The sequence below is a fragment of the Thunnus albacares genome, chromosome 18, assembly GCF_914725855.1.
Source record: "Thunnus albacares chromosome 18, fThuAlb1.1, whole genome shotgun sequence".
Classification (NCBI taxonomy): Eukaryota; Metazoa; Chordata; class Actinopteri; order Scombriformes; family Scombridae; genus Thunnus; species Thunnus albacares.
In genome coordinates, this window is record NC_058123.1 from 21,952,227 (window position 1) to 21,965,856 (window position 13,630).

General features: G+C 39.3%; 1 protein-coding gene across 5 annotated transcripts in view; it reads right to left on the reverse strand.

The window, feature by feature from the left end:
• The window catches only part of LOC122968306 (protein unc-13 homolog B-like), a 71,208-nt gene that overhangs the window by 2,877 nt on the left and 54,701 nt on the right, over positions 1-13,630 (reverse strand). For 3 of the 5 annotated variants that reach the window (XM_044333438.1, XM_044333436.1, XM_044333435.1), the window contains 20 exons: positions 13,084-13,234; positions 12,796-12,864; positions 12,487-12,576; positions 12,092-12,229; positions 11,801-11,931; positions 11,518-11,603; positions 9,446-9,572; positions 9,249-9,345; positions 8,968-9,111; positions 8,477-8,554; positions 7,960-8,037; positions 2,807-2,895; positions 2,546-2,692; positions 2,255-2,378; positions 2,060-2,113; positions 1,822-1,899; positions 1,104-1,251; positions 832-888; positions 511-603; positions 213-372 (listed from right to left, as the gene is read on the reverse strand). In XM_044333438.1, the coding sequence (XP_044189373.1) occupies positions 213-372; positions 511-603; positions 832-888; positions 1,104-1,251; positions 1,822-1,899; positions 2,060-2,113; positions 2,255-2,378; positions 2,546-2,692; positions 2,807-2,895; positions 7,960-8,037; positions 8,477-8,554; positions 8,968-9,111; positions 9,249-9,345; positions 9,446-9,572; positions 11,518-11,603; positions 11,801-11,931; positions 12,092-12,229; positions 12,487-12,576; positions 12,796-12,864; positions 13,084-13,234 (2,139 nt within the window). The remainder of the gene's footprint in view (positions 1-212; positions 373-510; positions 604-831; positions 889-1,103; positions 1,252-1,821; positions 1,900-2,059; positions 2,114-2,254; positions 2,379-2,545; positions 2,693-2,806; positions 2,896-7,959; positions 8,038-8,476; positions 8,555-8,967; positions 9,112-9,248; positions 9,346-9,445; positions 9,573-11,517; positions 11,604-11,800; positions 11,932-12,091; positions 12,230-12,486; positions 12,577-12,795; positions 12,865-13,083; positions 13,235-13,630) is intronic. The other 2 variants (XM_044333439.1, XM_044333437.1) reach the window with 1 other exon arrangement.

Here is a 13,630-nt window from a genome sequence, read left to right on the forward strand (position 1 = left end):
GTCAAATTCTTCCAATATCTGCCTCTTAAAGCCATTTAAACATTTACTCATAATGTGTAAATTGCCAAATGTAGCAACAAAAATAATTATAAAATAAAAAAAAGATTATCAGCTTGCACACTACTGCACAACTATTTCCAGGTAAGCAAGTTGAAAAAGTTTGTAATAAGCTACAACATTAGAAAATCAGGTACAGCTGTCATCATGCTTACAAGTGGAAGCTCTCATTGAACTTGGGAGACCAGCTGTTGTTCTTGGATTTGGTCTGGAATTTGCGCTTCTTGTCGCTGAGGTGAGGCCCGATCATGGTGATCTCAACGAAGGGTCGGAACATGCCAGACGTCTGCCATTTTAAATCGTTGGCTCCCACAACTACATATGCAAACCCGTGTACACACACACACACACACACACACACACACACACACAGAGGAGAAGGACAATGTTATCAGACACTTTTCTTAAAATACTGCATTTTTAGCTTTTTTAGTTGTGAAGACTCAAACTGACCTTTGACAGTAACTTTGCGCTCCCCATTCCCAGGATGAGTGTACAGCTCAATCTGGACGGACACTTCACCGATTGGCTTGTTCACACCCGAGCCTAGTTTAATACACAGCGTAGATACATCAGTGAGCTTTCATTTGGACTGATGAAGATACACTTTGATTCATAATGCAGAATCAGAATGAGAAGGGGATACAGGTGGAGAGGTCGAGTTAGGGTTCATCTACCCACCTTAGTGGCACAGAGTGACAAAAGCAAAATGTACAAAGGGAGAGCGGGTGGGGAAGGAGAGGATGGCTGGCAGATGATTTCAATGAAACCTACCCCTGCTGGGCTGTATTTTTTCATTGGGAGTTAACCTAATACCCTTTCCATTGTGCACTGGCACAGAGGCAGCACAAGAGATAAAGAGAACACAGCAATAACATGTCAACAAATTACAGCATTGAGAGCATTTTAAATACAGAAATACATCGAAAAAAGAAAAAAAAAAAAAGCCTCCTTTATCAAACACATAGTTCAGTTAGTGCCCTCTCCTGGTCTACTATGGGAAAAGATTTCTTCCTGTCCCTTTTTGATGTTATCATTAAGCATACCTTGTGCATGTTGGCTGGTCACAAAGGTTTTGATGAGCGTGTCTGTTGTCTGAGTGTAGAGGGACAGAGCGTGGCGCAGCGAGGACAGCTCGGGACTCTTCTCCAGGAACGCCTTCTTCAGTCCGTTCCCTCCTGCATGGAAATATTGCTGCAAAGCAAACAGAAGGAGAGTCAGAGTATAAATATGTGGAAGAAACTGACTCTTGGTCGGAATGTTCTGATTTATTTTAAACTAAAAAAAGTTTAAAGGTTTTCTTTATGTGCTCTGGAAGTTTGGGGGATTTCTGACGTGGGTGTTCAACTTATTAAAAAACATAAGGAACACTTTCTAACTGAAGCAACATCGGCCTTTTTTGGTGTTATATGAACACTGCAGAATCCTGCAGCTGCTCCAGGTGAAGAGAAACTTTACAGTGAAGTTAGTTAATTACATTCTGTAGACAGTCAATCATCAATCATTTGACAGTGATTGACCGTGGTGACAATCAATCACTGTCAAAACAAGGTCCTAGTTGAAAATGGCTAGAATGATGCTTTAATTGTGAAATATTTCACTGTTTCCTCTCTATTATGATCTGTTAAAATCAACAATCTTAATGGTCACAACCCGCTTACATAACCCTCCTGGAAACCTGATTAATGGATGAATAGTTGATGAAGCTAATTTGACCCGTCTGCCCTGCATCCTAATGAAACCAAAACCGCAGTATAAACTGACCTTGATCGTGTCCAGTGCCACATCCATCACAGCACACTGCCTGGGAGACAAGCTTTTAGCCTCCCCTGCCATGTGATCCTACACATCCAAATGATAATCATAGAGATGAGGTTAGTTCCATAAAAATAGTCACATTCACTCTTGATGAGTAGTTTTGTGGTCAGGTCTTCAGCGTTTGGTAACACAGCAGGACATTTAACATGGTGTAAATGTGCAGTATATGAGGGCATTATGATACCTTGAGTTTGGAGAGTTGACCCAGTTCTTTTGCAGCTGAGAGGATCTGTGCTCCCTGGAAAAAAAAAAAAAAAAGGGAACTGAGTTGCTGCTCTCTTTCTCCTTTCATTTTGGCGCTTAAAAGTCAATTCGCAATCTCTAGTAATACTGATAAACAAACATTAAACAAACATTAAACTGATAATGTTGAGCTTACAAAGGTGTCGTTGCCCTGTGGTAGAACAATGGTTTTCTCCAGGCTGCTCATTACAATCCTCCACAGCTCCTTCAGCACACGCTTCAATACAGTCTTCTCACATACGGTGGCAAACAGTGTCAACCTGCAGAATCATGCAAACACACACACACACATGCATGAACACAAGTTCAACAGCTGGGAATGAAACACACCGAAGCACAGAAAGTGCTGGTGTGTTGTGGCCTTAACTACTGCTACTATTGTTAAAAAGACTTTAACCCCAGTATCAAATCTAATGAATTCACTCACTTCCCATCCAGGAAATCCATAAGTGGCCGTAGCATGTTGTCAGAGTCAGCATCCACCTGGTTTTTGTTGTTGGCATTGAGCGGACCTTTGATCTGGTACAGCAGAGACGCCATCTGCCGCATACACTCATTGATGCGGATCTGGAAACTGGAAAGAAAGAACCATAAGGATCAATCAGCCACAAATGCAGGTGTGGTTACCAGATTAACTTTATACTGTATTTACGTGTGAGTGTGTGTTTTAGTATTAGTATTAGGTTACCTGTTCCCAAATGTACTGCTGAGCTCATCCAGCACATTGTTCAGCTTCACCTGCAGGTCGTTCAGTAAGTCACTGGCCTCTGAGTCCATCTGCAGAAAGACAAGCAGACAGAAGCCCAGCAGAGTATTAGTTAAAGTTTAAAATGTGTTGACTGAAAAGCTTTTATAAACTTGCAAAATAATTATTTTCAAGAATGTGTGTGCCAGCTTTCCTACAAACATGGTGTACATAGAACCCTTTAACAGCATATTTCATATGTCATATTTTTGCAGCTTTTGGCCAAAATACGCCAAACTACTTCTGAGCTTCTTAAAGCTGCATTTCACAGCAAAAGCTAGAAGCTACAAATGACGGCAAGATAACCAGCAGTTATGTTACATCATGTTATTATGCAAAAAGCACACCAGCCAGTCAAAAGCTAAAAGGATGAGAGAGGCAAATAGTGTAATTCAGCTCTCTCAGGTTGCACTGTAATATTTGTCTTTGATGCTTAAGTTCCAATTTGTCAACTCCAGTAGCAGAGAAATGTCCACAACAGACAAAATAAAATTAAAATTCAACACGCACAACCAGGCAAACCCACCTTTTTAACAGCAGTCTCCAACTTTCAAAGGGAGCACATTGAAAAAAAAAAGTTTAATATTGCAGGAGATATGTGTCTTTCAAGTGGTGAGTCTCACAAGCATGGGGTGAGGGAACAGGAAGGAAAGTGAGAGATCCATGGATTACCACCAGTATACCTAACCCAGGTATACCATGGCACCATCTAAATATGCACTGCCTGGAGGGGAGCTAAGCCATATGAATGAAACCATGATGTGGCTCATTAAGAGAATGATCCAATGGCCTTTTGATTCATGGTCTGTCGGGGTTATGTGGCACCATTAGTGAGGAGAGACTGAGAAGTTGCTGCTACGCATCACAAAAGGGAAGGCTTCAGGGGAGGAAAGGCAGCTAGAAATGGATTGTGTTCTGTTTGTAATGTGCTGTGTGTTTTGCTTTTTGCCAGAGAGTATTTTTTTTAATATTAATATTCATGTATCTGTACTCCTGCACTCACCTTTTTGTCTTCAAATGCATTTTCAGTCTATGACCGCACAGAAAGGGGCGAGGGTGGGGTAACACAGGACAACCTCATTTAACTGTCATTTTACATTTAGAATTTGATTTTCATTTATATTAAGTGGGACACTACAGAGGATCGATGGTAATAATACAAAGTGCTGTGGCAGCAGATATACCCCAGTAAGCATGTAACCTACCTTTTCTACTGGTGTATCCATCTTTGTTTGGTGGGAATGATTTGAGATTTTTTTTTAGAGAGAAATAAAAAATAAAAATTGTCATAAAAATCCTGCTCTCACTGATGAACACTAAAAAAAGAGCATCATGATCAACAACCAGTCAAAAATAAGAGTCTAGAGAACAAGACAAGTTTTTTCGTAAGCTACTTGAAATTCTCTTAAATACAGCAATTATAATTGCTATTTTTTCATAATGGAAAACATGTTGTATTTGTAACACTGACACCCACCTTCTCCTGGTCAGTCTATTGCAAACAAAAGAGAATTAAAAAGAAAACACATATTAAGAAAAGGTAAGAAAAAATCTAGAAATAACTATTGTTAAGGAGAAATGAGAGAGCAGGTCTGAGGAAAGGCCAGGGGAAATGCTACTGAAAGAAGGCGAAACCACCACAGATGATGATAAAAAGTGGACACAATAAACATCCCCGTGATAACTGCAACTAGAGACGTCTAGTTGCAGTGGGACTGATTATCACTGTGAAGTTGCTGGGAGTAGAAAGAACAGGGAAACGGTTCACAACAATGACTCGGGCTCCACTTCACACTCCAACAAACCTCAACTTCAATTTCCTCCCCTTCCTCCCCTACTTCCTCTTCCTCCTCACTCTCCTCAAACTAGGCAGTGAAAAGACAACACAAAAAAAACCCATCTCATTCTCATTGCTGCCAAAACGACGACCATATTCATTAAGGTGCCTGAAAACGAGTAGTTCAATAATTCTGATGATCAACAAAATGAAACAAAGCTTGCTCCGTTTTCCTCCATTTCCAAAGACAGTTCCAATTACAACAATATGTAATTTACACAAATAGTGAGATGAACATGTGCGTATATGCAGTCATGTATCACAGAACATGCACACATATACAGTGAACTTGCCTGCCATGCTAGCAGTCTATTGTTGCTCTAGAAAAGAGAGGACAAACACCACTGTGACTTGACTTTTCGAAAAAATACATCTTTGTTAATTGTCAACATCTGAATGTGGAGGAAGACATTGACATTATTCCATAAAAATCATTCGTGGGGAGAATAGTTGTGCTTATATAGAAAGGACCAACACATAAGAGCTTGCCTATGAAAGTTGGAGAATTTGATAAGAAGTTTACCGTCAGCATAAGGGCACATTAATTAAAAAAATTAAGACCGCATGCATAATATTCCACTTGCTATCTGGATCTTTTAGAAATCTTTTGATCCTGTTAATTTTGATAATATGGTCAAATGAGGAAAAGTCTAAAATATTAAGACTTCCCTTTTTTACCTCGTGTGTCTTATTTTTTCTAATAAAGTTAAAAAGCCTTTGTAAATAAGAGGTTTTATGTTTGGTGACATCAAGAGAGGAAAAGACATAAGGGGCTCTTGTTTCTGTATAATGGGCTGCTCACACAGCCTACATAGTGCTCAAGTGGCCCACATAGCGACCAGCCCACTGGGATTTCTCCCACGCTCCCAATGACCAATCCGATTTTGCCCTGGGATGACAATGGACGTTGACCGGTTGGTCATCTCAGAAGTCGGGCTGCTGTTGGCTGCAAACAGCTGTGATGACTGGCTGGCAACCGGCCAACAGCTCCAACAGCTCCTCACATCTCCGAAAACGTGGGCGCAAATTTCCAAATAGGCATTATTTAGATAAACTGACCACATGTTGGGAATCTAAATGGTTACTTTCTAGCCTGAAAAAATATGAAAATGAATAAAGTGAGATATCAACAGTCCTTCAGTGAAATTCAAAATAGCTTTTGTCTCCATCATCACCGCTATTTGGTGCAAAATGCATTCTGGGATACTTGGCTGTCCTTAGCTTCAGCAGCCTTCAGCTGACCCCTGGTATGACATTGGTCCATTGTCACCAATGGTATTTTTTTGGCTGGACAACAAAAAAAACCCCAAAACCCCCCAAAATACAAAAACAAAACTAAACTTCTTGCACCAACATAGCATGGATAATACTGTAATCTGACTAATACTGGTATCTCACTGAATTATCTTTTCTTTTTTTCTCTCATGATTTCCCTCCAGCATGCAACTCATTTCTAGACACAAACTCTATTGATCTCTCTCAATGGAACTCACATGAAACAAACGGCTTCACCTCCACCAACTCATGACATGACACTTAACTAATCATCTGCTGCAGGCAACATCAGTAAAAACCTTGCAACATAAGGTGATTTTTCCAAACCATGAACCACAAAGAAAAAGATTCAAATTAACCAGGTTCAAGCATATCATTAGTCAAAGAAGATAAAGGCCAACTTAATTACTATTGCATTTCCATTTCATGTACAAATGAAGCTTCCACGATGAGATGCTCTTACACTGCTGTAGATCACCATTCTGTGCTCACTTTATCTCAAGGAGATATACTTTTTCCATACAAGAAAAGTAAAAGCCTTGCCCTTACACAAAATATGTTGCATGTCTTGTGACTGCACTGTTTTTTGGTTCAATGATGCTACCTCCAGGAGAGGAATCACTGTCTCTTTGTCTGAAAAAGCTAATTTTGCAGACTGATAAACACTGTTGCAAAACTGTTCTCCTTACTTCTGTAGTGCACAAATCATACACTTGCAATGACTAGGTTAGACAGATGATGTCACATTGGTAACATTTATCCACCAGGATAGCAACCAATAGAACAGGCCCTCAGAATGCGAGCTACATCAGCAATTCCAACCATTGTTCAAGTATTTTTGATATTTCCCTTCACACAGGGTTGTAGGAAGGCAACAGCTAATCTACAGCATATGCTAAAGGGAGAGTTGGCCATCTAAGATTCTGGATCTATTGCTCTTTAAACTTCAGTTCAAAGTTTATTTAATATTCCACAATGTTAACTATAGACTAGCTGGTAGCAAGACAGTTGCTATGCTAATTTTTGTTACTGCTTATTGTCTAACCACTACTGGTTGTATACTGTTCCCATCCACAATACCCACCAGAGCCTTTGCTTCCTCATCCTCAGTTACGACCTGCTGTCCAAACCACAGCAAGGGGGAGATAATCAATACAGTGGTATACTGCACACCATTAAAGTGATTAAACAACTGAAAGATGTACATTCAAATGGCAGTTTCAGCCTTGCTTAGACCATGATGGAAACCTACCTCCTCTCCTGCCCCCTCCTCCTCTTCCTCTTCCACCAATTCATTTTGCTTTAATTGTAAAGGGAACACACTGATTGTAACTTAAGCTATGATATCCCATACTGTAGCTACAGTCCTACAACCAACCAAACACTAGAAAACAAATACTTCACTACAGCTACAATACTACGATAATGCACTATATTCAAAAGCCTGGTAAGGATTCAAAGCAGGAGGTTACAGCTGACAGAGAGCATATTGATTGTCCTTCCTGTAGCTACACTTAGGACACTGATACACAGGACATGATGTAATTAAATCTGTCTCAATATTCTCTAGTCTATTAGGGAGCACAGCGTTTAATCACTGGCAGTATTGATAAACGGTTATACTTTCATTGACAGCATCAGACACTGCGATGGCGCATAGACTAAGGATTCAGGACTAATGTCCTAATCCAGCACTACCAGTTAACTACTCTACATGGCCTGAACTACCACTACTGTACATACCAGTGCTTCCTCTGTTGCAATCTGACACACGAAAGACACAAATTCAACTGTTGTAGAAATAACCAACCCTAAAATGTTTACTTTTCATGGTCAACGAAGAAAATTTTAGTTGATTAGTCAGTTTATGCCATTTTTTTCTATAGGGAATGAACGAATGAAAAGCATCACACCGTTATTCATTCAGTATGATGCCATAACAAATTCAATGTCTTCATATTCACATCTTCGTCTTCAGGCTTACCTGTTTGGCACCCATGGACTCAAACATCTTCTCCAGCTGGATTCTTAACTGCTGCACATTATTCATCAGGACACAAGGCTACAAGAGGACAGAGGAAAAGAGAGACAGTGGACAGTGAGATTACACAAATGTAGCAGGAATTCTTCAGTTTCTGATACTGCGTCCAATCATTGCTGTATAAAACAATTTTTAAACAAAGAACACACATATTAGTTTTTGTTTATGTAATTAATCAACCTGGGAAATATTATTATAATTCACAATAAAGTTGAAGAGATTGAACATTGTCCAGTTCTGCAACATGTTTCTAATAATAGCCCCACTGGTGAGTCTGCCAAGGTAAATGTGTCAAAACAATCCAAAAATTTGATTGGAGTTATATTATGTAGGATCTACAGCAGGGAACATCTGAATTAGTGAGTTAACCACACCACTTACTTTAAAGTGACCTGTTAGTATATGAAACATAAAACAAGGGTAGCAAAAGGTGATATGCTAGAAGGTATTGACCACTTACAATCTTCTCCTTGTCAATATAAGAAGGAAAACTCTTGGTCAGAATGGCACTGTACTGCAGAAGAACTTTGGCAATAGTCTGTAAAGATGAAGAGGGAGAAAGACATTAAAACTGTGTGGAACATAAAGAGGATATAGAGTTATTTCAAACTGAAACATTTCTCGATGTCTACAGAGGGGAATATATTACACTTTTGGGGAATATGTCTGAAGGATAATCTTGCCCAACTAATAGAAACATTCCCAGATATTCCTTAATGTATTCTCTGTCATACAGAAAAACAAATCCCAAAACACAAAGCTGTGCTGTCCTTCTTTGCCCCAGGAGGGACGTGTTATGTCCAATTCAACATTCTGCTTAATGAGGAAATATCAAATTCCCTTTAAAAAAGTGTGATAGATGTGGAAAATTTGGACTTCATGTAGAACAGGGAACTACAGTATTAAAGGCCATTCATTTCCATTTAGTCACCATTCAGTGAACTGGGTTACCTTGGAGAAGCGGCGACTGTACTGAGCCATGACATTAGGGTCTGGGCATTCCAGTTTCTTGATGATCTCAAAGCTCTGGTTGAGTTGGGTGAAGATGTCCACCACAGAGCAGGAGAACAGAGCATGCTCAGACGTCTGCTGGAACTGAGGTGGAGCAGGATTGGCAAGAGAAAATAAACAGTAAGTACAGAAGTAAGTACGGAAGCTCATGTACTGATACTAAGTGTCTATAAACATGGACAAGGTAACAATATATTAAGGCTCAATTTTATTTTTCTTACTCCATCTTTTTTGTCTCTCTCTAGGGCTCCATGCATAAACTCCATAGATACATCCTCATTTTCATCCAACCACTGTAGCACAAATTGTAGGAACCATCTACAAGGGAAAATAAAGATTAGCAGTTATTTTTTAAATTATTTAACTGTTAATTGTTTAACTCAATGATCATTAAAAAAATACAATCACATGCACTTACGATGGGTAGTCAGGAACAACATCCTTAAAGTTTGGCAGCTCCTTGACATATTCATTGTAGAGCCACTTCACCTTGAAGTGCAGGTTCATGTAGTCGGTGCTCTTACACAGTCTGTGCTTCTCGTGCTCTGCAGGCACAAAGACACAAAGATTCTGTGAGCTTTTTAATAAGTTTGTGTAAGGGAGTGGGAGAAATTCTGAACCAGTAAAGGAACCAGCCACTCTGGTGTGCACTGAAGTTGATGCTAAACTTGTCAATGAATACAATGTTAGGGAGGCCAAGCACACAAAAACACCTGTTATACTGTACTATTGTTGTGAGCACCACCACTGATGACCCACATAAATCAGCCCTCACCACTTTGCTATAAGTAACTTTAATCTTAACCTCACCCAAACCTAACACTTAAACATAATCCTAATTTCATGATTAATCCTAAAACAAAGTTGTCTCTAGACTAATCTAGTCTAGTTTAAACTCTGTTAAAGTCGTGCTAATTCAAATCCTAATTGTAAAGTCAAAGTTTAATTCTAAAATACCCCTTCAAATAAACAGGACTGATTAAAATGTTTTCTCTTTCATTGAGATTAATATACTCATGTATTTAAAGTCAAAGAGTGACTTTACCTGCTATAACTGATAGCTGCATGAAAAGAGTGGAATCTGGGAAAATGTGGGGCTGAAAACAGGCAAACTTCCCAGAAACACAACAAACATTTATTTTGAAGACTGTTGCAGACTCCTTCTCAAAGTTTCAGTTTAAATTCTAGCACAATTTTGGTTGCCAGCTCATTTAGAGCTGCAGCCTTTCTTATATCAAAGGGGACCTATTATGCTTTTCCTTATTTTCAATCATATATATAATATTACAATGTCAGATGTTCATATTAAATGTAGCAAAAGTGTCAAATATTGAGGTAAATGTATGTAGAAGTAATCCCTGTGAGCAAAAAGCACAGAAGAAGCTACTTTCAGCCTGAGCCGACGCCGGCTTGTGACAGATTTCTTCTTCCTTTAGCTATTTGAAGGTATGAAGAAACATGTATTACAGTAAAAATGAAATTGAGTGAATTTGAGCACAGTGAATCTACACTCATGTTTTCCCATGAACTTTTAACATAGAGCATACACAATACCTGACTTCAAATAAAATGTAATACTCTTGGCCACTCTAAATTGAGAGTACTTTGACTTTAGATAATGCTAAGATAGTGATACTATATGTAGTTAGATAGTGCTCATATGAGCTAAAGATACACTCGTGGAAAGTAATGGAAAAAACCTCAACCTCAAATTTAACCAAGCACTTCAATATCTTTTTAGTAATGTACTAAAAAGTACTAATAATAAAATTTTAAGTACTCTTTGGTAGCAATTCTGGAGCGAATCTCTCAGGACTCATTCCATCTCTGAACACATTTTCTATCACTTTTTATATTAATGCAGATTGAAAATGCAGTGGCCAGAACTTTCGTACTTTATTCTGTGAAACAGAAATTTCACAGCGATAGTCTGTGTAGGGGATTCATCTTGAGGACAGGGGCTGGGATAAAAGCTGACTGCCTCTGAGGACTGGTGCTGCTGTACAGTACAGTACAACAGAGAAAAGTGCAGACACGCTCCTGGGAGACATAAGCCGCTTTCAAACCCTGCACAGTTATTATTTCGCTCTTTCACTTCTTCCATGCCATTGTATCTTTTTTACCCCAGAATTTCTCCTCTCTGTCCTAATGCTTCTTGCCTTTTCCAGTTTCATCAGAACTTCTCTCCCCGCTTGTTCTTACACTCTAAACCTTCAGGTTTTCCCTTCAATTCTACTAGATAAATAAATACCTCTACAATGCAACACAGCCGCATTGTACTATTACCGAGTCAAGAATATGTCTCTATAGGATACTACTGAAACATACATGCAACTACTATCATTTACTATTTAGAGAATCAGAGGTGGGAGCCAGATATATTACAATACACATTCACACTACTGACGATAACTTGCTGTGTGCCATTGATACGGCAGAGAATGAGACCTTGACAAGGATAAGAAATATCTGACAGCGAGTGTGGCTTACCTTCCATAGCATACTTCATGTCTTGAGCAAACAATGTCCACATGACCTCTGCTGACACCTTTCCTACACTCAATTCTTGAGGGAACCTGGGAGAAAAGTGACAATTTGACAAACATATAAATAGAAATGACCAAACAAGCAAGGACAAAATATGCCTTAGTATCATGATTTAAGCATTTATAAATGCTGCAAACAAGAAAACTGCTGAAGATTTATTCAAGTGGTCTGTATGTTTCCTCTATGTTTAAGAGAATAAAGACATAGGATTGTTCCGGTTACTAACTGGTTGAGCACAGGAGTGTAAGAGTTCCTGTCCTCTTCAATGATGGAGACGATGAGCATGATGAGTTTGGGCCAGAAGTCCAAGTTCTTGATGCTTGGCCCCTGCTCCTCCAAAGGGAGCTCCTCCTTGTTCTGGATTAGAAAAGAAAACACAGTCAAACACTAAAAATGGACTCGATAAAGATTAAATACAATCAGCACAATAGATTTTCTCAGTGTGCTTATACAATTGCTTTAATTAACGAGAAGGTGAGATATCTAAGATTCAGTTGTGACTCAGTATGTGACTCACTGTGTCTGCAGGTTGGTACTGTCTGCTGTATAGCTCATGGCAGTTATTGAAGATGTAGTCATACGTGGAGTTGAGACAGGCCTTGACACAGTCCCTCACAACCTGACTGGCTCTTGGTGGAGACTGTAACTCCTGGACCTGAACACCAGATGGAGATAGCATCACTGACAGTGAAAGATTGCAAGCAATCCTTTACATTTCACCAATTTATACAGAATCTGACATTAGGGCCATCAGCAATGAATAAGTTAAAAATAATACTGTGTTTATCAAGAGATGACTTCATTGCAAAGCTATGGCAAAATGTCCCATCAATTGATAACTGCTTGCTGAGATGCATGTAGAGAGCAGCCATAGTAAAAAGAAAGATGCAGTAAATGAACACTGTTAACTACCTTCATCCTGAAGAAGGTGATGCTGGTTAGCAGATCCACAGTGGATTTTAAATCCTGCAGGCGATCCTTGTTGCTGGCAGGGAAGTGGTTCTACAGAAGAAAAAACAAGTTTAATGAGTAAATACAATATAATTATAGTACATATCACCTTTACAAATATTTTGACTGATATGATAAATAGATTTTATAGCAATAGTATTATCAACACTGCAGAAGCCATATTGAAATGTCAAGGCAACAATATCATTTTTGAGAACAATATCAGTCATAAATTGCAGTGATATTTATTAAGTGCAATCAAAAACTTACCCTATAGGTAGAGAGGTCAATGCGCAAGGAATTGTGTAACTGGTCTAAGAGCTTGACAAAGCGTTCTTTCTGTATGGTAATAAAAAAAGAAATTATGAGAGATTCTATATATGTTTGTATTCAGTGGAAGGAAAAAGATAGATGCACAAAAATCAAAAATGCAAGGAGAAAGACAGAGGCTGTGTGTGTGTATGTATAAGTAGTTGAAAGGAAGACGGAGACCAAAAAAAAATAGAGAAAAGAGATATTTATTGTCTGTCTGCATGTGTGTGTGGGTGTAGTACAAACCCCAAAATTGGAGGCAGCAAAGCGGTCGGAGGCGGACACATTGGTGGAGGCGGTTGTGTGGGCGTAGAAGGCATTGATATTGGCCAGCAGGGTACTCATCACTGCAGGAACACCGGGACACATGTACTTCGACGACAGACAGGCAAAGTGCCTGGAAATAAAAGCACAAGCAAAGCTTGGTAAAGACCTGGACAACAGGCCTGCTCTTCCTCCCATTTGTACCTTCTCACACTCACAAAGACATTTCATTGCCACAGAAAAAAAGGTTTGGGCAGTAAACCATGAATAGCTGTGCCTTTATATGGTCAGCCTGTGTCCTCTCAAAGGTCTTGTTTTCACCTAATGATCCCTATTAGGAATGGTCATTTCATCTGCCCATCAGCTAGCTGGCACGTTTAGGCTGAGGAATAGCCCATCAGAGTGTGCTTTCTGTGAATGATGGGCCCAGCTAACAGGCATCTGTATTGAGCATGACATTTCATGGAGACAAATCCCTCCTCAGCCCACTTATAATTGACTTTCCTTCATTTGGAGGCCAACAACGAAC